This window comes from Alexandromys fortis, unplaced genomic scaffold (genome assembly GCF_014885135.2).
Source record: "Alexandromys fortis isolate MF-2015 unplaced genomic scaffold, M_Fortis_MF-2015_v1.1 scaffold_137, whole genome shotgun sequence".
Taxonomy (NCBI): Eukaryota; Metazoa; Chordata; class Mammalia; order Rodentia; family Cricetidae; genus Alexandromys; species Alexandromys fortis.
Window position 1 is genome coordinate 4,456,018 of NW_026068009.1, and position 24,252 is coordinate 4,480,269.

Sequence of the window (24,252 nt, forward strand, 5' to 3'; positions counted from 1 at the left end):
ATATATATATATATATATATATATATTCCATTTAATTCCTTACCTCCAATAGTTCTCTTATGTATCTGTTAGTTTTCTGTCTGATTGACTTGTCCATTGGTGATAGAGGAGTGTTGAAATCTCCTACTATTAGTGTGTGGGGTTTGATGTGTGCTTTGAGTTCTAGTAATATTTCTTTTATATATGTGGGTGCTTTTATATTAGGGCATAGATATTTAGGATTGAGACTTCATCCTGATGAATTGTTTCTGTTATGAGTATAAAGTCTCCATCTCTGCTGATTGATTTTAGTTTCAAGTCAATTTTGTAGATATTAGTATAGCCACACCCACTTGTTTCTAAGGTCCATTTGATTGAAAAACCTTTTACTCTGAGGTAATGTCTGTCTTTGTGCTTGAGGTGTGTTTCCTGTAAACAGCAGAATGTTGGATTCTGTTTTCATGTCCATTCTCATAACCTTTATCTTTTTATAGGTGAACTGATTCCATTGATATTACGTAATATTAATGACCAGTGGTTGTTAACTCCAGTTATTTATTTATTTATTGGTGGAAGTGTTTGTGTGTTTCAATTTTTTAGTTGTGCTGGTGGAGGGATATTAGATGTCTGAGTTATTGTGGGTTTTGTTGGTTTTCTTGGGTTGTGATTTTCCTTCTAGTACTTTCTGTAAGGCTGGGTTTGTGGCTATATACTGTTTAAATTTGTTTTTATCCTGGAATATCTTGTTTTCTCCATCAATGGTGAAAGAAAGCTTGGCTGGGTATAGTAGTCTGGGCTTGCATCCATGGTCTCTTAGTCTCTGCAGCACATCTATCTAAGACCTTCTGGCTTTCATGGCTTCCATAGAGAAGTCAGGTGTAATTCTTATAGGTTTACTTTTATCTGTCACTTGACCTTTTTCCTTTGTAACTCTTAATATTTTTTCTTTATTCTGTATGTTTTATGTTTTGATTATTATATTGTGAAGGATTTTTTTATCCAGTCTATTTGGTGATCTGTATGCTTCTTGTAACTTCATAGGAATACCCTTCTTTAGGTTGGGAAAGTGTTCTTCTATAATTTTGTTGAATATATTTTCTGGGCCTTTGAGCTGTAATTCTCCTCCTTCATCTACCCCTATTATTCTTAGGATTGATCTTTTTATGGTGTCCCAAATTTCCTGGATGTTTTGTGTTAAGAATTTGCTAGATTTGCTGTTTTCTTTGAACAGTGTGTTTATTTGCTCTATAGTATTTTCTCTTATATTCTGTTGGTTATACTTGTCTCTGTAGTTTCTGTTTGTTTACCCAGATTTTCCATATCCTACCATCTCTCAATTTGTGTTTTCTTCATTGTCTCCATTTTCAGTTTCCAAGTCTTGAACTGTTTCAGTTACCTATTTGATTGCTTTTTCTTGGTTTTCTTGGGTATCTTTGATGGATTTATTATTTTCTTCTAACTTTTTATTAGTCTTCTAAATCCATTTCTTTAAAGGAGTTTTTCACATCCTGTTTAATGGTCCCTAACACGTTCATGATGTTATGTTTCAAATCTATTTCTTCTACTTCTTCTGGTTTAGGGTGTTTAAGTCTCCCTGTTGTATGTTTGCTGGATTCTGGTGTTATCATGTTGCTTTTCAGATTGTTGGAGGAATTCTTGCATTGGCACCTGCATATCTCTTTCTTCAAATACTTTTAGAAGAGTCTTGGTGGCTTGGTCCTATCTTTGCTGTAGCTAACTTTGTACTTGGGGGTTTTTATTGGTCTGACATCTCTTAGGTCCCTTCAGCACTGGAGTTGTCTCTCAGATCTTCTCTATCCTGAAGTAGGCTGTGGTGGTGGATCTAAGGACCCCGCAGATGAAAAAAAGTGCTTATGGGGCAAGCTGTGATGGGATAAATAGAGAACAGCAGTAACCAGGGAGAAGTCCCACTGAATGGCAAGAAAGTTTAGGGATTGAAGTGTGCCTGTACTCCCTTTCTGTGGCATCTGACCAACTGGGCAGGCACACACTTATCCCTCCAGATGGATCTCCCAGTACTGGATCAAGGGCCACTTGCTGGCCAAGGACCTCACAGAGAAAAGGGCAGGCTTGGTAGATGCCAACTTAGTGGAACAAAGAAACCCCTGTAGCCTTGCACTTACCACTGTGTCCCTGAAGCAGGCTGAGTTGGGGGATCCTACGACCCCACAAATGGAAAGGAGTGCTTGGGGGGGCAAGTTGAGGGGGGATAATTAGAGAAAGCCAGTAGCCGTGGAGAAGCCCCAGTGAATGGCCAGAAAGTTTAGGGGATTAGAGTGTACCTGTGCTCCCTTCCTGGGGCGTCTGGCCAGCCAGGGTGGGGGACACACACTTAGTTCTCCGGATGGATCTGTTCATCACTTGGTTTATTAGTTTAAACCTGGAGTCCCTGAAAACACTGAGCCATGCCTTACACCACTTCTGCAGAGCAAGAAGCTTTCTTTCCTCTCTATCTCAAACGTGTTTAAACACAGCCTTGTTTCTGGGTAAGTACTGTCTCAGAAATGGAGAAATTGTAAATGTGGAATTCCCACATAGAGAGCTTAGATGCAAAGTTCAGGCTTTCACAAATTGAGTGTGTAGTCTCCCAGCCCACTGCTCTCTACTCACCTTCTTTACTTTCTACAGGAACAAGGTAGTTGTTTAACCCTCAAGGACATGGAAGACTTCTGTAAGCTCCATTGCCTCAGTGTGGTTTTCCAGCTCCACCTACCTCTTTCCCAGAGAGCCTGCTCAAGATTCATCACTTCTGGTTGGATTGAGGACCTCAAGACTGTCTTTAAAATGGTAAATATACTCTCCTTTCACTTATACTTTTGTTATTTAACTACAGGATACATTAAAAACCATGTATACCTTTAAAACAGGTTTGTACAGGGTGGTGTTAAATTTGGAGTCTTCAAAGATTGGCTTGTTTAAATCAGTTACTTGACTAGTTTCAACAATCATATTAAGTAATATGATTGTTATTAATAACAACCATCATGCCATGCATCCAACCCGAAAAGGAGCTTCTTGACATTTTCCTTCTTAAAATTCTTGTTGGAGTCAGGATTTGTGTCATTATCGAGGAAGTTTCTAGTCACTAACACCTTCTGCATTGAGAAAGAGTGAGGAAACGGATGCAAAGCTTTATTATTTTTCCCATTCCAGAAATTTTGGAGACCTTAGGAAAACAAAAAGCCAAATTCTCTCCAGAGTCTTCTGTAAAAATCAGTGCTAGAATCTGTTAACACTTCAGTTTATTCTCTTCATTTTAAACAAACAGATTTTTCTGTTTTTTTATAACATGAAAAATATCCATATACATTTTTCTTTTTGTATTTATTACTTTCTTTATAGTATTGGATGCTGTCATATTTAATGACTAGTTGCATCTTAATATGTATGTAGTATATATATTTATATAAATAAATATTATATATATATATATATATATATTTGTCTGTGTAAACACATATTATCCATGTAGACTTTTTTTTAGGAACCTGAGATAAATAGTCAAGAAAAGTGTCTCATGCCCAAAGATATCAGGAATGTGCCCTTCCAACCTGGAGATGGAGTAACATCAACATCCTTCATCATTCCACCCTAACTCTTCCAGATAGTTATATCTTATAGGGAAGACACAGACTGAATGTTAACACTTACTGTGAAGGAAGAATTAGAGTACATTTGAAACCGATAGTTAAAAGATCTAGCCAAGTTTGCAAGGGTTTCTCCTAAGAAGTTATGTGACCCAAGTCCTGAAGGATGGGTAGGTGTTAGCAGTGTGGACAAAATGGAAACCAGATTGTGGGAGAAGAATCACTGTGTATGATTGTCCAAAAATATTACAGCCAAGGAACTGGGGTCTACTCATTGCATCAAGGATAGAAAACTATAAGTTTGGTGATGAAGCTGATGTAGTGGGTGAGAGACAAATCAGGTAGCATCACCTCAGTGTAAATAAGTTCATCATACGTTCATTGAGTGCCTACTAAATGGTTTATGTAGGCAAATGACACTTCATCTTTTTTTTTTTTTAAAGCATTTTGACTTGCACAATGTATACCACATAGTGTAGATATAAAACTGGATTTGGGGATTTAGGGGACTATTTAGCCACTTTCCTGTTGATGTGGTTAAGACTAAGGAAGAGATTTGAGCACTCTACACTATACTCTGAGTATACTTCTACAGTAGCATTCTGAGGAGTGACTTAAGTCTACCTGGAGACAGCACAGCTGCATGGAGAGTGTGCCTTTCTTACTCAATGAGGAATAGCATTTGCATAAATGCCCCTGTCTCAAAGTCCAGATGAGAGAAGTGAAGGAAATTCATGAAGTGTATTGATTTGACTGTGGCTAAAGTGGCGATTAAGTCATATTAATTTTACTTGATAGTGCTTGTATTACATTTACTATATCACCATAATTGACCTGAGGTTTGGAACGGTAGATTAGGAATAGGGCACAAGCGTGGTGGTTCAGCTGGTAAATCATGTGCCTTGGAAGCCCCAAAAGCAGTGATGTCCAATATAGAACCATGTATGAAATCAAATCTGGTGCAGTGATCCCAAAGATAGGTAGATGGAAAACTTCTTGTTGACTGTCCATGCTACTTGGTTAAGCTCCGGGCCAGTGAAAGATCCTGTCACATACATAAAGTGGGATTTACCAGGGGAAAGACTCCTGAAGTCATTCTGTGGCCTCTGCACACCTGCACATACCCACACCATGCCCATATCCATAAAAAGGAGCATCATGACGTATTGGATGTCTGCTGGTGAACATTCATAGATGCTGTAATGGAATTTTTAGAGTTCTGTGGTGTAGTAAATACTAGACACAATGAACGTGGTTCTATGTAGGTTCTACTGATTCTTGAGAGAAAATTCTGTATTCTAAACCCCATAGGAGGACATTCCTCTAGGTGTTTTGTTAGTCTTTCATGGGTAGATGTTTCTGTGATATTAATCAAAGTCAGGAAGACTTCTGGATCCCATTTTCATCTAAAAACTTTAATATGGGGCATTTCAGGTTAATACATTAAACCTACTGATAGTTGCAATTAAAATAAACATTGTGGCACCAGTAATGGTTGGCTTTTGTTATAAATTTATTTCTTAGATGTATTAAATTATTTTTTTCACCTTTATGAAACTGAAGTCTGGAACAAAAATGGGAGCTAGTGTGAATGCAAATAGGTGTAATATGGGCTTTAACGGAAACCTTTTTTGCACAACTGTTAATACTGAAGTACTTTTTGAATTTTTTAGTGCACAAGTGTAGTGAAGAGGCGAGCAGTCCTGCTTTTCGTCCCTCCTGGCTCCCGCATGGCTAGCTTTACACCTGAAGTAACAACATACAAATTGTAATCATTTAAACACTGCCTGACCCATTATCTCCAGTCCCTTACTGGATAACTATCACATCTTGTTTAACCCATTTCTATTAATGTGTGTAGCACCACAAGGTGGTGGCTTACTGGGAAAGATTCTGGCCTACGTCCCTCTCGGGTCAGAGAATCATGGCGACTGACTCATTGTCTTTTTCCTCCCAGCATTCTGTTCTGTTTACTCTGCCTACCTAATTTTCTGTCCTATCAAAGGGCCAAGGTAGTTTCTTTATTAACCAATGAAAATAACACATAGAGAGATGACTCTCCTCCATCACACAAGGAAGTGCTTTAGGTTAAAAGACAGTATTAAAAAAAAAAAAAACTAAGTATTTGACAGTGTTGTGAGATGGCCAAGCAGGAAATGCCTGATAATATTAGCTGATCAAAAACAGCAGCTTCATTCTCCTGTTTATGTTGGGAAGCATTAAGTTTTAATACTAAGGCAGAGTGAATGAAGAAAGTTCTCTCGGGAGCCTCTCACTTTAACTCTGTAAACTGTGCTATTGAGGAAGACTCATGTCTACTGTGGCCATACGTAAGTGCTGTTTGTGCAGACATTCTGTTGGTGTTACAATGGAACATCACCATGCAGCCTTTAGTTGGTGGAGACCTATCAGTATTGGTGGGTGGGAAACGTTTTTCTTTCTAGAACCCTTAGCAGCCCAACATTGACAACCCAAAGTAAATAAAGAAACCTAAATAAATAACAGAAGCACATTCAAAAGCTGAAGAAATATGTAGTTTTTGAGATTTTTAAATCACAATGTGAGGAAACAATCCATATTAATTAAATAGATATTTTTTTTAACTCATGATAAAAGGTTGTTTTTTGTTTTTGTTTTTGTTTTTATTTTTGAGACAAAGTCTCGCTGTGTAACCCAGATTGGTCTGAGACTGACTGTATAACACAGACTGGCCTTAATCTTGCAGGCATCCTCCTGCCCTTAGCCTCCCAAGTGCTGGGCTTACGTGTAGTTTAAATTTTTTATTTTATGTAATGCTTCAATTTTTAAGGAACAAAGGAAAGACCTTATTCAGCCTTAGTGAGTTTAGTTGCTTATGAGAATTAAAACAGTCTTGTCATTTGCCTTTCATTTGGATTAGTGATGCGTATGGGGTAATTCTATGTATTGATGTGGACATGAAATCTGTCAATAACTTCTTTTTTTTTATTTCCAGAAACAGTGGTGCGAGTATTTCATCCTAAGTAATGTGCACATGATTGAATTTTGGAGTTTGGATTTACTTCACCTTTCTGATTTTAGTGATGAGCCTTTGTTGAAGAATATCGCTTTTTACTATGAAAATGAAAGTGCAGAAGGTATCAGTTTACTATATAATACATCTCACCTTCCTTTAGAGATAAAGCTTATGAGGAATTTCAAGCTTCAAAACTATTTCTTAGATGTCTTTTGTATAAATAGTAATTATTTTCCACTTTCCCAGTCTTTGTTTATATTTTTATTTGTGGAAACCAGAAGGAATATAAACAATCCAATATATTTTCTACTTAATATAGCTCCATAAGTATTTTGGTTAAAAGTGTGTGTTAATTTGTTTGACATTTCATAACATTTTGTTTTCATGCATGGTATATAAGGTTTATTTATAAAATTGTCCTCATGAATAGAAATATTTTGTTATTGTTAGTTATTTAGGGATTATAAGTTTTTCAAAGAAATAATCTCTATACTTTCTTTGTGTAATTTGTTTTCTTTTGTTAGAACAATTTTTCTTGTGTTTTTGTAGTCAAAGAAAAAGAAAACACATTTTGAGAGAATAGCACTTTAGTGAATAGTAAATGTCTTTGATATTAAAATTTGATCCTGTCATATTGTAGAAATTGGAATAAATTAGCTACCTATAAAACAATAATTCTTTGCTAAATTTTATTTCAATTTTATTTAGTGTCATTGGTTTCAAAGTTATTTGTGATATAATATTTTTACTACCTTCAAAACAATTAAATCGACCACTACTAGTTATCATTACTTAAGACATTAGTTTTTAACATTAAGTTGTCAAACAGAAAAGCAAGATTAGTTTTAAGGTGTGTCACAGAATTGTCCACAGCTGTAATCTTTTTTGTTTAGATTTAATGGGAATCCCACTGAAAATTCCACTGTTTTCCTTGGTAAATTCAGTGAATGAAGTTGTGTGCTTCTATGCATGAATTGGTGTTTCTTAATACAGTGTAATTTTAATTGTGATCCAGGCCTGGATTTGAATGTAGAAGATGTCATCATGAAGGAGTATGTACATCTCTGGGATACTGTGTCGAAGTTGGTCAGAAACTTTGACTTGGGAAAACCATTTCCTTTGAGAACAACAAGATGTCATTTTCTTAAAAAGATCCCGTCACCAATCAAAGGTAATTTATTCCTAACTTGAATGTCATTTTCTCAAAATTACCCCATCACCAACCAAAGATAACTTATTCTTAACTTAATTTGACCGGAAAAAAGAATTTTTGGAAATTCCAAATAGAAATCGTTTTCTAGCATTGTGTGTTCAAATAGTTGTCATGTCCATGGAGTGCTGTGCTTTGACTCATACTGAAAATGTATATGTTGTTTGTAATTAATGTTGCCACCTTAAAAAGTCAAAAACCAAATGCGAGTGAATTCTCTTTCTACCAATGTGACCTGTGTCAACTAAAACTTTCAATATTTTATTACATCATGATGAGTCCTCTCTAAACAATTGGATGGGGGAAGCCTGCAAGGTGAGTGGGGATACTTAGCTCCATCTAAGCCAGTGTAGATACTACCTTGGAACCATGCACAGCATCTGTGTTGTATATTAATAAAACTAAAAGTAGGCATGGGATTCCAAAGAATGAAAAGGAGCCAGCAGCCACCTTAGAAAGTCTTTGCAGAAATCACTGCATTTAATTCACTATGCTACAGATATATGGAGTGTCTTTGGTGACAGGTACAAGAGAAGTGACCAGGAGGTGATAGACTGAGGCTTCAAAAATCCCAGGTCCATAGGAGCAATCCTCAAAGGTTAGCTCCCCCTACACCCGCCTTTCAGCAAACATAACTAACAAAGGACCCGCACTGCATCTGCAGCATACTAAATCACTCTTTAAACGGGGTTCCTAAGAGTTCGGCTCTTAAGAAACCCCTCTAGGAACCCCCTCTCAGGATTCAATCAAAGACACCACAATAAACCAAGGGTGCTAAAGTCTGGGGGTTAAGAAATCTACTTGTAACAGGGCCCATCTTTCCATGTTTCTTTATTCTTCTTGCTCTCTGTTACAAATGTTCCCAGTAATATATACCATTAAAACCAGCAATTCCTCAGCCCTCCAGGTCCAAGGATTGGAATCTTTTTCCCCATAAAAATTCAGATAAGTATTTTTACACATACATACTAATCCGTGGCTGTCAGCTCAAAGGTCAGAGTGGCTAGTACACATTTGTGAACTCCTTAATGGAAAACATTAGTTAAGAAAGGGATTAAATTATCAGGGGATTCTAGAGGGAAAATTTAGTGCTCTATGCTACATTTTTAGGTCCTATATAAGACTTAAATATTTTTTTTTCAGAAAAAAATTGAACAGGGCATGGACTGTCTTATAAACTAGTGCACTGTTTCTTATCTCACAGCGTGCATAGAGGATAATGAGTAACCTGGCAACCAATGTAAACAGTCAGTGGGAAACTAATGGCTGCTGATCTGATTAGCACATTCACCAGAAACTGTAATTTCTATGGACCTAGGCCTGGAGTTAGACTTATTGCTTTAAACAGTAGAAAGGAAGAAGTAACCAAGAAAGGGAAAGATCTATTTGACAAGAACTTTAAAGCATTGAAGAAAGAAATTGATGAGGATACCAGAAAATGGAAGGACCTCCCTTGCTCTTGGATTGGGAGGATAAACATAGTAAAAATGGCAATTCTACCAAAGGCAATTTATAGATTCAATGCAATTCCCATCAAGGTCCCATCAAAATTCTTCACAGATCTTGAGAGGACAATAATCAATTTTATATGGAAAAATAAAAAACCCAGGATAGCCAAAACAATCCTATACAATAAAGGATCTTCTGGAGGCATTACCATCCCTGACTTCAAACTCTATCACAGAGCTACAGTAATGAAAACAGTGTGGTATTGGCATAAAAACAGAGAAGTCGACCAATGGAATCGCATAGAAGACCCGGAATTTAATCCCCAAACCTATGAACACCTCATTTTCGACAAAGGAGCTAAAAGTATACAATGGAAGAAAGAAAGCATCTTCAACAAATGGTGCTGGCACAACTGGATGTCAACCTGTAGAAGATTGAAATTAGACCCATATCTATCACCTTGCACAAAACTCAAGTCCAAATGGATCAAAGACCTCAGTATCAGTCCGAACACACTGAACCTGATAGAAGAGAAAGTGGGAAGTACCCTACAACAGATGGGCACAGGAGATCGCTTCTTAAGTATAACCCCAGCAGCACAGACACTAAGGACAACATTGAATAAATGGGACCTACTAAAGCTGAGAAGCTTCTGTAAAGCAAAGGACACTGTCACTAAGACAAAAAGGCAACCTACTGACTGGGAGAAGATCTTCACAAAAATTTTTTAATAGGATTATGTGCCAATGATGGAGACTGATAGAATTTATGAAAGAGCTGAGGAATAACTAAGAACACAATTAGCTGTGGACTTCCTTAGAACTGATAGCTTCTGTTTTTTAATATCACAATTATTATATACTTTCTGAAAATAATTTGGCAACATTTAAGAGAGATTAAATGTAAAATTAGAAATGAGAAAAATTATAAAAACTCTAAAACAATACTCATTGTCATAACCAAACTTGTAGAAATTAAAATACTGAATGGTTTTAAAAGTTGATTGAATACTAATAATGGGGGAGTTTGGGCACAACAAATAAGTAAAAAAAAAAGGAGTCAAACTTAAAGTTGGAGACATCCCTCACAGGCAGTGTGTCCTTGCATGTGTGAGGCCATGGGCTCAGTTTACTGCACAAGAAAACAGAACAGGTTAAAGATACAATTGTGAGAAATGACATAAGCTAGTCACAGGAAAAATTGCCATGTGATGTCATTTACATGCACTGCCTAAAGAAATACATAGAAGTGGAACAAAGTAAATAGGTAGTTACCAAGGGAACAATGTTGAAGATGGGAAATGTAGGTCAAATGGTACAAATTTACACTTATGGAAGATGATAAGTCTATATTTGATGTACTTGATTAGGGTAATATACTCTATGAAGGATAACACTATTATATATTTCATTATATACACTAGTGATCAGGGAAGAGATAAAGATTTTAGGTAATTTTAACACAAAACACCTCACAAAACCTCCAAGGAAACACAGATAACATTTAATATAGTGGGTATGTCAATTTTCCAGACTGTATCATAGTTTACTTTGTGTATACGTATATTTTCATGTTGTGGGTTTCTTAAGATAAGGTTCTATGTAGTGTGGACTAGTCTTGAACTCAATAGGTAGCTGGAGAGGAACTTGAGTTCCTGATCCTTCTGCCTCCACCTTCCAAGTGCTGACATCAAAGATATGCAACACCAGGCCCAACTAACACTATGCATATCTCTCTCTCTCTCTCTCTCTCTCTCTCTCTCTCTCTCTCTCTCTCTCTCTCTGTCTGCCTGCCTATTTATTTACCTATATATCATCTGTAATTTATCTGCCTACTTATCATCTATCCATCAATTTTATTTATTGCATAAACTTGTACATAAACCAAAAAGAAGCTCAAAGGGAGTATAATAATACCAATCTCATCACCTTTGGTTATTCCATTTTTATTTCATTTTTGACAATATGTATGCAATCTCTCATGTTGTTATCTGTAGAATCTCTATGACTTATTAGACAAAAATGAAAAGATTAAATATTTGAACATAAGCACCAAAGGAACTATGTATCATTTATTATTTAATCTCTCTATCATCTATCAGTATTTTCTCATCATAATAATGTATCTTTCTAACCATGTACCTATCAATTCATCTCTCTAGCCACCTAACCACCTACTTATTTAATCTATATAACTCTTTGCTTAGTTATTACTTATTTATTTACTACTACATTTCAAATGACTTAATGTGGGAAATAACTTTATGAATAATATTGGTATTAACATGCAAATGAAGTGAGTATAAAATACTTTTAAATGTGAAATATGGGAAAAAGTATTGTACCATCTGAAAAGTTCATGTTTAACTTGGTCATAATTTTTTTGTTTACAGAAAGTTCTCAGGAGAAGATGAAAAACTTGGGTTTTATTCCAATGTCATGTAGTTTGGTTGATGAATTTACTGGAGACATTTTGAAAGACTTGCCTTTCCTAAAGAAGTAAGGCTTTCATATATTTTAATAGATACATGTTCATAATGAGTAATAGTTATTTATTAAATGTTCTTTGTGAAAGCTTTTCTGAATAATTCCCCCAAATAGGACAATTTTAAGGTAGTAAATTACATGCAATATATATTTGCAGCATGCTGCCCATTGTCCATCTTTACTGACATTTGTATAATTTTAACTGGGGAACAAATCACTCTACCACTATTTTTAAATTAATAGAACAATGAATGCTTGAGAATGTTGAAGACTTGAAGTGTTCCTGGCTTCTGAAGTTTCTAATAAAATGCTCTTTGAATTCTACCACACATGTTGTATTCCAGGAAGAGGAATAGGAACTATGGTTTTCAAAGTTATAAAATTTGTTGGATTTGGAGGCATGGAATTTGAAATATGCTTATATTTCCTTTGTCTCCCAGTGATGATCCCATTGTTACATCCTGGATTAAGCATAAGGAATTTAATGAGCTTGTGCACTGGGATTCCCAGAGACCCCTCAGTGATGACTATGACAAGAAAAATGCCAAATTTACTGGTGAGCTTGCTGAATCTGTTCAATAAATTTAAATCTACTTCACTCTGCCCTTTATTTCAAAATGAAAAGCATAGCATGGAAACAAATCAAAGGTTTTGGGTGGATGCAGTATAAATTCTAATTGGTATTAATAATAAAAACCCAAAGTCAGATGTAGGGTTTGATGCTGAAGATCAGAAAAGCAAAGCGACCAGCAACTAGAGCGTTCTTACCTCTACCAATGCTCAGACCAAAGGAGCAATCCCTGTCCTCAGTCTGCATACACAGACTGCTTCAGACTAACTGCTTCCGACTGCACTGCTACTCAGACTGCTTCAGACTACACTGAGCTCCCGTCTCCTCCTGCCTTATATTCCTCTCTCCACCCAGCCATATCACTCCTGCCTCCAGCTCCCTAATGCTGGGATTGAAGGCATGTGATCCCAAATGCTGGGATGACCTTTCTGTGAGCTCTTTTTCTCTTTTTGACTAGATCAAATTCATGTAGTTCAGGGTGTACTTGAACTAACAGATCTGTCCCCTGAGTCCTGAGATTAAAGGTGTGTGACAACAGTGCCTGGCTTCTAGTGGCTTAGCTCTGCACTCTGATTTTCAGGCAAGCTTTATTTATTAAAATAAAAGCCAAATACCACTACAGGTGAAGATCAGTCAATAGAACATCGGATAGGCAACAGTAGGATGCTAATAAAGAATTCCCCTTCTGTTTCCTGGTGGTTATTTATATGGAGGTTGTAAACACCTTAGGCAGAAGAGTGCATATGTAATCTTTGTCTCATGAGCTTCGCACATTGTTAAGGAAAGGCAGCTTTTAGCTTAAGAAATCTGGATATTCTTTGAAGTCTAATATTAAGTCTAATAGCAATTAAGCTCACAGTTCTATGACTGGAGTTCAAAATGAGGGTCTTGTTTTTTCCTATCCAGTAATTCAAGGAACCAGATGTTTTAGATGGTTTTCTTCTTGATTTTTCTACTGAAATTCATTCACAGGGCACATAACAGTTAATGGTTAGAGTCTGTCTCCAAAACAAAACAACACCTTCCCCCAGACACCTGGAAGGTTACTCATGGATCCCTACTCCTTACTGCTAATACTGATGGATTCTTAAGAAAGGACACTATTACCGTCAGTTGTATACCCAAAGGTGTGCTCACAGGGCTCCATCGATAACTGTAGAAGCCAGTGAACAAACCCACAGTCCTAACTGAAGCTAATGGGTCAGGAACCAAAACAAAAATGCATTTGGAAAAAAGACTTGTGTGGAGATGGAGGAGATGACAGGTTAAAAAGATATAAAAGAGAATGAGTGCAAATAATAAGAGGGCATTACATCCATTATCAGAGAACACATTGGATAAGTAAATATAAATAACATTCTTGGTATTTGCCTTTGAAAGTAGGCTGTAAAAATTTAAAAGTGTTTGAGCTGGTGGGAGTTGTTAACCAGTGGTAAAACCCTTGACTTGAATTCATTCAACAATATGCTTAATTCCACAAGCACGATACATATTTGAAAAATTGCCACATGTGTAGGTATGCTTAAAGTTATTCTATGAATGAGATAGCTCAATTTAAGATACTTTATTTGACCAAACTAGTCAGATAAAATTGGTGTTCTATACTAAAAATAAAAAAAAAAAATGTGCCTGTATATGGAATGGTATGAAGACATGTTGCTAAGATATCAGAATAATTTTACATTTAAGTATTTTATTTTTCAGAATTTTCAAGAGACCCCCGTTATCTTAGAAGTTTGCAGAAGTATCATGTTTTTCAACGACTTTATGGGAAATCATTAGAAACGGTCTCTTCCAAGACCATCACAACTCAAGGTCCTAAGGTGAAGAAAGATAGCAATAAGTCCAGAAGCATAAAGGCACATGTAAGTTTCTGTAGATTCCATTATCAAACAAGCTCTTCCTGCTATTTATTTATCAAATTAGTATTTTTTCATCCCATTGATGCCTTCTTTCCAAGAGATACCTTTCTGTTTTATTTGGATGTAGTAGTTTAAATGAGATGTCTCCCATAATCTCAGGTATTTGAATGTGTGGCTTGCCAGTTGGTCGCATTGTTTGGGGAGGCTCAGAAGGTTGGGCTTGTAGGAGGAAGTGTGTTACTGAAGGCCAGTTTTGAGAGTTTAAAGCCTTGCCATTCCTGCTTACAGTTTAAGATGCAAACTTTCAGCTTCTTGCTCCAGGTGCCGTGCCTCTGCTCAGCCATTATGGTTTCTTATCCCTCTGGAATCATAAGCTCAGATAAACACTTTCTTTTATGAATTATTTTGGTCACAACATTATATTACGGCACAGAAATGTAACAAACAAAGAATAATCATAGACTGCTAAGAGAGTCTAACATGCCAAATAAATTATTACAAATGATCCTTTCTATGTAAACAAGAGATACTTATTTAAAAGAGCAAATTAAGCATTAATGGGATAAAGGTTTAGCTTAAAATTTTTCAATAATACTAAAACGTAGTTTATCAGATAGTAACAATTAAAATGTTTTTCAGGAATTCAGAAAAAATAAACATAAAACACATGGGGTTTTTTTTGCCTGACTTATACAGATTTTCTGCATTTTTCTCAAAGTATTTAAATAATTCATGCATTTATCATTTTTTAAGGCACAGAGTTAAAGCTGTTCATTTCCTCTTTGTGCATAGATTACTTCCTCTTAATTTTACTATTTATTCTACTGGTATTGTTATTTTCTACCAGTTTCCATCCAAAGGCCAAAATTGAGGATAAAATACAGGAGAGGGAAGCTCAATTAACTTCTAGATGTGAGAATTATTTGTTAGTACTTCTGATAATATTACCCTGCAAGTATAGATTATATTTTAATAATAATTGCTAATTTGATGAAGGTGAATATTATATGTCAAGCATTTGGTGATATCTTAGCATTTAGTAGGCTCCAGAGCTAAGGATCTGAAGAAGGCACTTATTTCATGGAATATCTCTGATTCAATTGTTTAATACTTTGTAAAGAGAAACAACTTAACAAACACAACAGATAGGAATAGTGACATGTTGGCCCTGTTAAAGAGAGTTAGCATGGCAAGGTCATCAGAAGTGAAGTCTATGAAGATCGCACAAAACACAAAAAATATTTGTAAGCACTCATTTCTGGATACTTACGTTTGGGGAAAGTTTAGCATGATATAAAAACTAAGATATATATATATATATATATATATATATATATTCCAACTAGTGAACAATATGGGGAGTTTAAGTTTCACAACTCTCAAGGACAGCTACCAGTTGGGTGATTAACAAATAGCTCTCTCAAAATGGTTAAAATAACACAAGTCATCACAGAGTGCCTGATGCTTAGTTCATGAGTTCATGCTAGTGTGAATTCTTTCTCCTTGACCTGCTTCACAGGTCGCCTGAGGAATGGTGACTGGCTCATATTTTGCCTGACTCATTAAGAGAAAGCCTCATAGCTCCCACTTGCCATCACTGCCTCTTTCTTAGGAGGTCAGGACTTTTTCAATTTCATACCCAAATTCATGAAGCCTTTTTTATTCATTTAGGAATATAAAGAGGAGTAGGAGAAATAGGAGAATAAGATGCAGAAAGAATATACTCTTTCTTCCTCCCCTTCCTTCTCTTCCCCCTTTCTTCCTCCCCTTCCTTCTCTTCCCCCCCTCCTCCTGCTCCTCCTCTTCATTTTTCTGACTGTTTTCCTCTCTGTTACAAAATAACAAACTGGCAAAATTTCTCACCATACAGCACAAGTAAACTAAAAAGAAGTATAAGCTTCACCATTCCCAATCCCAAAACTTAAATCACTCATCAAAGAAATTTAACACAATTAGTTCTTTATAAATATATTCTATGGTCAGCAGTGTAATAAATAAGGCATCACATTTGAGATAAAGGAAGCAGTGAAATTACCCAAAGTCCCATTGTCCTGTTTAGAAAAAACTATGGTAATGGACTTGATAGGAAATATCTACTTTAAAGTTTAAATGATCAGAAATCTAAAATGTTATGGATTGGAATTAAGCAGTTTGAGAATGTGACCTTTTTAATAAGTTAATTTTTAGATACTAATCCACTAACCTTAAAAATGGGAAGTTTTTGTTAGAATTCTTTTGCTAACATAAATTCTGTAATTTGTCTTTTTAAAAATTATTTACTATTTCTGTGTGTTTGTATAAGTATATGTATTGGGTGACAATGATGTGGGATTCTCCTCTGTATGCTCTGAATAGATCTTATTACCATTGGTTAATAAAGAAGCTACTTTGGCTTATGGCAGAACAGAATATAGCAAAGCAGGAAATTTAAGATGAGGTAGAGGAGGAAAGAAGGCAAAGAAATGGGGATGTCATGTAGCTGATGAAGGAAAAATGTACCAGAAGCTTACCAGTAAGCCATAGCCTTGTGATCATACACAGATTAAGAGAATGGGTTAACTTAAGATATAAGAGCTAGCTAGGAATATGCCTGAGCCATTGGTCAAAGAGTGTGGTAATTAATATAGTTTCTGTGTGATTATGTTGCCTGGATGGCTAAGAAATAAATCTGCAGTCTCCATTTACACAATGGCACCCAACCTTGCCGCCAAGTAACAAGCCATAAACTTCATGGTTTACAGGTAAGGTTCTGGCATCTTTCTCCTTCAACAACTACATGGCATCTGCCTGACTCTGACTTCTTTCTCTCTGCATTTAGTTTAGTTTTCTTACCTAGCTCTGTTCTGTTCTGCCAAAGGCCAAAGCAACTTCTTTATTAAACAATGTTAATAAAACATATTCACAGCATACAAAGGGGAATCTGGCATAGTGCCATGGTGTGTATGGGAAGGTAAATAGAAGGAGTATGCCCTGATGTGTACATGGAGGTTAGTGGCGGTGTCATAGTATTTATGTGGAGGTCAATGGGGGGCTAATAGTATGTAGAAGAAAACTTTGTGGTATCTTCTCCTTGAACCTTTGCATGGGTTCTGGGGACTGAACTCAAGCATCAGGCTTCTAAGGCATGTACCTTTACCTGCTGAACCATGACATTGACCCTCTAATTTGATCAGGTAAAACCACAATAAGAGTAGGTCCATATTAGATTTAAATCATTTTAAAACATGTCTTTATGTAAGACAAACCATTTGTTTATATAATGATTGCTATCCACTCCTTGCTTTCAACCCCCTTTTTCTTATTTACTCATTAAACATTATGGACTAAATGTCTTTTTGGCTTAGGGAATCCAGGGAACTTCAGTACAAATTTCTCTCAATTATCTCAGTCCAGGGAGGAAAAATGGTCATTGTAGGTTCAGACAGAGTAAACTTTGATGAGTAGTTGGATAGGTACTTGCCAGAGGAATGAGACATTATCATTAGGTATGAGATTCAGAGAAGAATTCATGATTCAAACATCATGACACATAGGCAAAAGAAGACTTGGTAGGAAAGGTAAGAGAAATGCAGCCCCAAAGAGAATAACAGGCATCACTTTATAAGGAAAATAAAGTATCTTTGTAACATCTCTTTGATTTTAATTACATTTGCCCTTTTATATTTAATACTACATTAAAATTTAGGAAATTATCTACAAGTCTTTTTAGTCATTGAGTTGAATTATTATGTTTCAATCATTAGAGTATTAATTTAAAAAATAATTTTATGACTATTCAAATATGGAATGATGGTCAAAATCATCAGTGCATACTTAAAATAGCATTTCGCTCAAGAAATGTCAATTTGGAATAGTTCTGTCTCATCACAAATTGTGTTTCTTTCCATTTGGGCAGGAGACCAAGGCTGACAAAATTGCTAGAGAGAATAAGAAAAGGTTGATTGCCAAGGAAGAACAAAGAGAAGAGCAAAAATGGAATACCCTGTCATCTTCTATTGAGAAGGAGATGAAAAGGAATTTAAGTTCTGGGCTGAAGAATCTGGAAGAGTTTTTGAAATCGTGTAAAAGTAACTCAGTAAAGGTTCAAGCTGAAAAAGCTGGGTTAACAGCTTGCTTGACAGCATGGAAGGAGCACTGCCGAGCTGAAGGTGTGTGGGGTGTAATTCTGGTGGCTTACCTTGATGAGCTAGAGAGTCCAAAGAGATGTGATAATGGTGGCTTGTCACCTGATAACCTGAAATATGTACAATAAGACTCATAAAGGGTTCTTTCCTCTGTTTTTATCAATGAGCAAAGGCATCTCAGAGAGGTGACCAACAGCAAAGACAAAGCTTATTCATAAGCACAATTGGAGTTAGCTTTAAACTGCCTGCTGACCAGGAAGAGAGCATTGTTAGCAGAACCAATAGCAGTGAGACACAGAAAAAGAACGCATCATTCACTCTTGAGTTCCAAAGTATAAACATTTTCTTTCAGGATATGTTGGTGTTTATTTTTGCCTGTTAACTTCATTTACCCTTAGTTATTGTGATAAAATACTTTGATAAAAGCAATTTAATGAATAAAGGGTTTATTTTGTCTAATAGCTCAAGGGTGTAATTCATTGTTGGGGAGGGCATATCAAAGTAGCAGAAGTTTGAACCAGCTGGACACATCATATTCACAATAGGAAGGCAAAGAATGATGGATGAATGAAAGCATGCTTAGCTCAGTATCTCTTTCATTTAGCCCAAAATTCCTGCAAAGCACTTGGTTCTACTTCCAGTTAACAGGTTGCCTTGCATCTATTAGCCTAATAAATATAATCACTTATAAGCATGTTCAGAGGTTCATCCTTCAGGTGATTCTGGATCCTGTAAAATTTACAATCAACACCAACCAAACAGACATTAACACTTATCACCCCTACCATACATACTTCTTCCAAAGTCGCAGAGGCAATTTCATGTACTGTCCTTTACATTTCTATGGAAGGACATAGGATAAACAAAGAAAGAGAACGGGGATGATAAGGATAAAGTAGGACTAAATAGGTATAGATGTGTAAACTGGTTAGAAGTGTACTATGTGCCTTAGCAAGTGTTTATCTTTCTTTCAAACCAAGCCACTGAATCAGGATTTGCAGCTGGATACTATCGATATTGATCAGAATTTAGAGTGGCTTAATGAATACAGTGCTTTATTTCATTTAGAGACAGTTTGTAGGCTCTGTAGACTGATAGCAGAGGCTAAGCTGGGATTTCTAGGTTCTTCTGTCCAGCATTAAGAATTTGAGCAGTACTCATGGTTAGTGGTAGAAGGATGGACAGTCTCTTAAGGAACAATGTACTTCTGGGAAAGGTCAGAAGTTCAATGTCCTTGTGCCCATGCCCAGAATTGTGAGCTTTTATAAATCATTTACATAGCTCTATCTTACTCTCTGCACATTGAAGTGTTCTCCAATTTATTATTTTCATTTGTTTCAGTGTATGTGTGTGTGTGCGTGTGTGTGTGTTTGTGTGTGTGTGTGTGTGTAGGGTGTCCACAGATGCAGAGGAAGGCATCAGATTCCCTGAAAGTGGAGTTCCAGGTGGTTGTGAGGCTTCTGATGTTGCTGGGAATCCAACTCTGTAAGATTGGTGACTGCTTTTACCACTGAGACATCTCTTCAGCTCTATTTCTCTCTTTTCATGTACTTTTCTGGCCACCAAAATCTTATACATAGATAGTCAGAAATTAGTCACAGAATTTAAGCACTAAGTGGGCTAGGAAACACATATGTTTTTCTAGGTTATGTAGGCTTGCCAGGACCACAGAGACATAAATAAGGAATCTTTGGAACTACATGGTGAACAGAGAAATTAAGAGTAGAAACTACTTTCATTTCCAACAACCAGACTTTACTTATCCTCCACATCCAGTTTATGAAATATCTTTCCATAAATTCTTCCTCAGCAATCAGACTCACATAATTTCTAGTTTCTAATGTTTGGTGTGGGCCAATCACATATCATATACTGTGTGAGTGAACTGAATGTTCCTGAGGGGAAAGACCTTTGCTTCATTTACTTGGTATTCTCTTGTTTAATAGCTTTCAATATGGGATTGGTAGTACTTGTTTAGTAGGTGAGAGTGTGCAGCAACTAAAAGAAAGGCAGAACCAAAACAGATGTGAGCATGCAGATGTTATCGCAGGAGATAACAAACAGTGTGGATGATGCTAGGGAAGAGTCTGAATATGATAGCTGGAAGAGGTGGATTGCACTGAGTGAATGGATTCAGGGTTTATACCCAGTATTTCTCTGTGGATCACAGAGTTAAATGAATGTTACTAAGATTATAACTTTGTATTTAAAATCATGCAGATATTTTCTTTTAGCAGTGGGGGCATTGCAATAAGAGACAAAGAAAATATAATTTACCATACAATTTACAAACTTCAATTTTAATAATATATTAATTGTGAAATGTAGGATTTTTATCTACTCCTTTCTATTCTGAAACATCCATTAATGGTGAGTAAGATAGTGAGTTTCAGTAACAGTAATGAAGAATGATAGGCTAGATAATTGATCATTGTTAATAAGCATTTGCTATTTTGATGGCTTTTATAACAATTTTATTATTTATATTTTGTACCAAGGTGAAACCACGAAGGACTTAAGCATAGCTGTCGATATGATGAAGAGAATCCATTCCTTGTTGGACAAACATTCTGAACTTCTGCAAGAAGCAGATCAGAAACTCATAGCCAGATGTCTAATGTATTTAGGATTTGATGAGCTAGCAAATTCTTTGTATCCATCTCAGGTAACACATTGTGATAGCTTTATTTTAACTCAGTAATTATTTGCTATACAAAAAGCATCCTTCAAACACAGTCATCGCTTTTATGTTTACTTTTAATAGAAAATATCATCTTATTTAATCCACCTGCCAAAGTTGAATTGTTCAAGCACTAGAAATTTTTTAAACAACTTGAGAATCACACTAATTTCAAATTATTTCTGCAGTCTTTTACTTATTCCGATAATTCCATAAAACAGCTCAAATATATAATAGTGTTGACTTAAATATGTCAGGATGCAGCTACAAATCTTAGAGTAAACATTTGAAAATCTTGACATCTAATGATTTACTTGTATTTCAGAAAAGTTGTATTGTATTTAGTGGTTTTTAAAAGGTGATTAAAATTACTGTCATATAGAAGTTCATAAACATTTCAATTATTTAAATGATGGTAAAACTTAAATAGCTTTTAAAATCATCTTTTTAAACAATACAGAATGCAGCAGATGACATAAAAATGACAAAGAAGAATAAACATTCAATTGGAATGGGACCAGTTCGCTTCCAACTACAATATATGGGTCACCATTTGATACGAGAAGAAAGAAAAGATCCAGACCCCAGGGTTCAAGATTTTATTCCCGATGAATGGCAGGTAAAAATATGAATAAAATAATTCTTACATTTTGGAATCATGTATTTGTAATCATGTACCATGGAATTTCTTATCATTACAGCTTTCTCTTTCTGTGTGTTTGTTACTATTTGTATTTGTTGTGGACTTCATAATATTGAGTTATTTCACATAAATCTGTTTTACTTAAAATCATTGTTATTTAAAATGTCTCATTTGGACTAATTTTTTTTTTCATTTACTATATAGGCCATTTCCTTGGCAAGGTATTAGATGAATTCACATGCATAGAATCAAAGTTTAGTAGCATCTGTGCTATACAGTTATTATCACTCTGTAATAGAGTGTATTATCACTCTAGCTTTTCTCTCTGTCAATAGAATTTTATATGTAAGCAATATAAATGCTCATGAAGAAATTTGTGTAGTTTAAACAGAGAGAAAATTGCTTATGTATTTATAGACTGTACAGACTACTATTCTAGCTATATTTCTAACACATATACGTTAAATATTGATGGCTACAAAATTTGGAAGTAATCACTTCTGCACACATTGAAATATATATTCTTGTTGACAGAGGTTTCTGTTCCTCCCAGTCCCACAGTCATTCAGTCCCAAAGAAACACACAAAGGTCTACATTAATCATGAACAGGTTGAACTATTAGCTCAGGCTTCTCATTAATTCCTATAACATATTAGCCCATAGTTCTTGTCTGTGTTAGCCTGGTACCTTTTATCAGTGAGGCAATCTCATCTTGCTTCCTCTGTGTCTGGATAATGACTGTGGACTCAGCTTTTCCTCTTCTCAGAATTTTCTTGTTCTTGTTGCCCTGTCTATAGTTTTTGCCTGACTACTGGCTAATCAGCATTTTATTAAAGCAATACAACTGATAAATCTTTACAGGGTAAAAGATCATTGTCCCACAGCACTTGCCCCCCCCCTCCTTTTAAAACAAGAACTCTTAATCTAATCTCCTTTGCTTAGCTTTCTTCCTGACCACTATCTATAACAGCTTGTAACCAACACTCTAAACAAAGAAAAACATTCACAATCCTTTTTTTTTTGGGGGGGGGGAGAATTTTGGCATAGTTTTTCAGGCTACTTCCTGCTGATTGGGGTTGCTGATAATCTCACAGGGACCTAAAGAAAATTTTGAATTATGGTCAAGTCTTGACTGTAATATTCTGTGAGGCTTGACTATCTCAACTAGCATTCTTAAGACTGTTATGGATGTTGAACTCAGACATCTGGGCCATTTTCTCTTATCAGAGATTTCTCAGGGGGTCTTCCTTGATCAAACATGATTTTTCTTAGCCTCAACTGAATCCACAGCCTCTCATTTCCTGTGGAAAAAAAAGCAAAACTCTTCTCCAAAGTAACATATCTTTTGACTTAAATTTTTAATTTAAGGCATTTTCAAAATATATATGTTGGATTAATTCAATAGTATTTATAATCAAATGTTTTTTTTGTTATCAGCAGCTACTCCTCCTTCAGAAGGCAAACAATTCAAAGACAACACAAAAATATACAGTATACAAAATCTCTGTGTATTTTACCACTTTATGTGGCTTTATTTTAATCACTATTTCCTTTGTTTTGATTTTTAATTTTGTTTTTTTGAGACCAGGTTCTCTGTGTATTTTTGGCTGTCCTGGAACTCACTATGTAGAGCAAGCTGTCCTTGAACTCACAGAAATCTGCCCGCCTTTGCCTCTCAAGTACTGGGAATAACGGTGTATGCTACCATACCCAACTACTCTATTCCCCTTTTTTTAAAGGTCTTCATTTTTTTCTCCCAAGCCTATATAATTTTTAAACACACTGTGCCCCATTCAGAGGTTTTCTTCATCTAAAATTATCTCTCTTTTTCTGACCACATGAGTCCCTAAATTGCTAAGTGATATGGCTAAAATTAAAGCCATGCCTTTGCTGACTGGATCCACCACATTCCTTAGGTTTCTGAGAGTCTAGCTTTATGGCAAAGGTATTGATGGGAGCCATGTTTATTGCCACAACTCTATCGAGTTTCAAGGTCCCTGCCACCACCAAAAAGCATGCTATTCGTGAACACCATTTAAGTGCTTTGGAGTAGAGCCTCTTAAAAAGAATGCAAGGTATTTTCAGCTAAAGCTGAATCAGGAATCCTCTCTTAAGTGAGACGCACTTGCCTATAGCAAACAGAGGCCACATGAGCAAATGCTGTTTCCAAGAAGCTATGCTTAACTCTGCTCTTTTTTTGTGTCTAGATTCCTTCCCAAAATCTCTTAGGTTTTAAGTGGATTTATTTGCCACATTGGCACCATTTTGTTGACAGGGGTTTCTGTCTTGCCTATTCCCAAAGTCATTCAGTCCCACAGAAACAGACAGAAGTCTATATTAATCATAAACTTGTTGGCCTGTTGGCTCAGATTTCTTATAAATTCTTATAACTAATATTAGCTCATAATTCTTGTTTGTGTTAGCCATGTGGCTTGGTGCCTTTTTATCAGCAAGCTATTCTTATTTTGCTTCCTGTGTGTATGGATGACAACTGTGGACTCAGCCTTTTCTCTTCCCAGAATGCTTCCTGCCTGGCTACTGGCCAATCGACATTTTATTAAAGCAATACAACTAATAAATCTTTACAGGGCACAAGATCATCGTTCCACAGCACACATGATGCACACACACACACACACACACA

General features: G+C 35.9%; 1 protein-coding gene across 7 annotated transcripts in view; it reads left to right on the forward strand.

The window, feature by feature from the left end:
- LOC126513430 (probable ATP-dependent RNA helicase DDX60) overlaps positions 1-24,252 on the forward strand; it is a 479,040-nt gene that overhangs the window by 301,203 nt on the left and 153,585 nt on the right. Inside the window, exons 8-16 of one of the 7 annotated variants that reach the window (XM_050161806.1) lie at positions 2,629-2,787; positions 6,562-6,703; positions 7,598-7,753; positions 11,634-11,739; positions 12,168-12,283; positions 14,003-14,163; positions 18,056-18,308; positions 20,783-20,949; positions 21,425-21,583. The exons of the other annotated variants lie outside the window; for them this stretch is intronic. Coding sequence (XP_050017763.1) covers positions 2,629-2,787; positions 6,562-6,703; positions 7,598-7,753; positions 11,634-11,739; positions 12,168-12,283; positions 14,003-14,163; positions 18,056-18,308; positions 20,783-20,949; positions 21,425-21,583 — 1,419 coding nt within the window. The remainder of the gene's footprint in view (positions 1-2,628; positions 2,788-6,561; positions 6,704-7,597; positions 7,754-11,633; positions 11,740-12,167; positions 12,284-14,002; positions 14,164-18,055; positions 18,309-20,782; positions 20,950-21,424; positions 21,584-24,252) is intronic. 7 annotated transcript variants of the gene reach the window in all.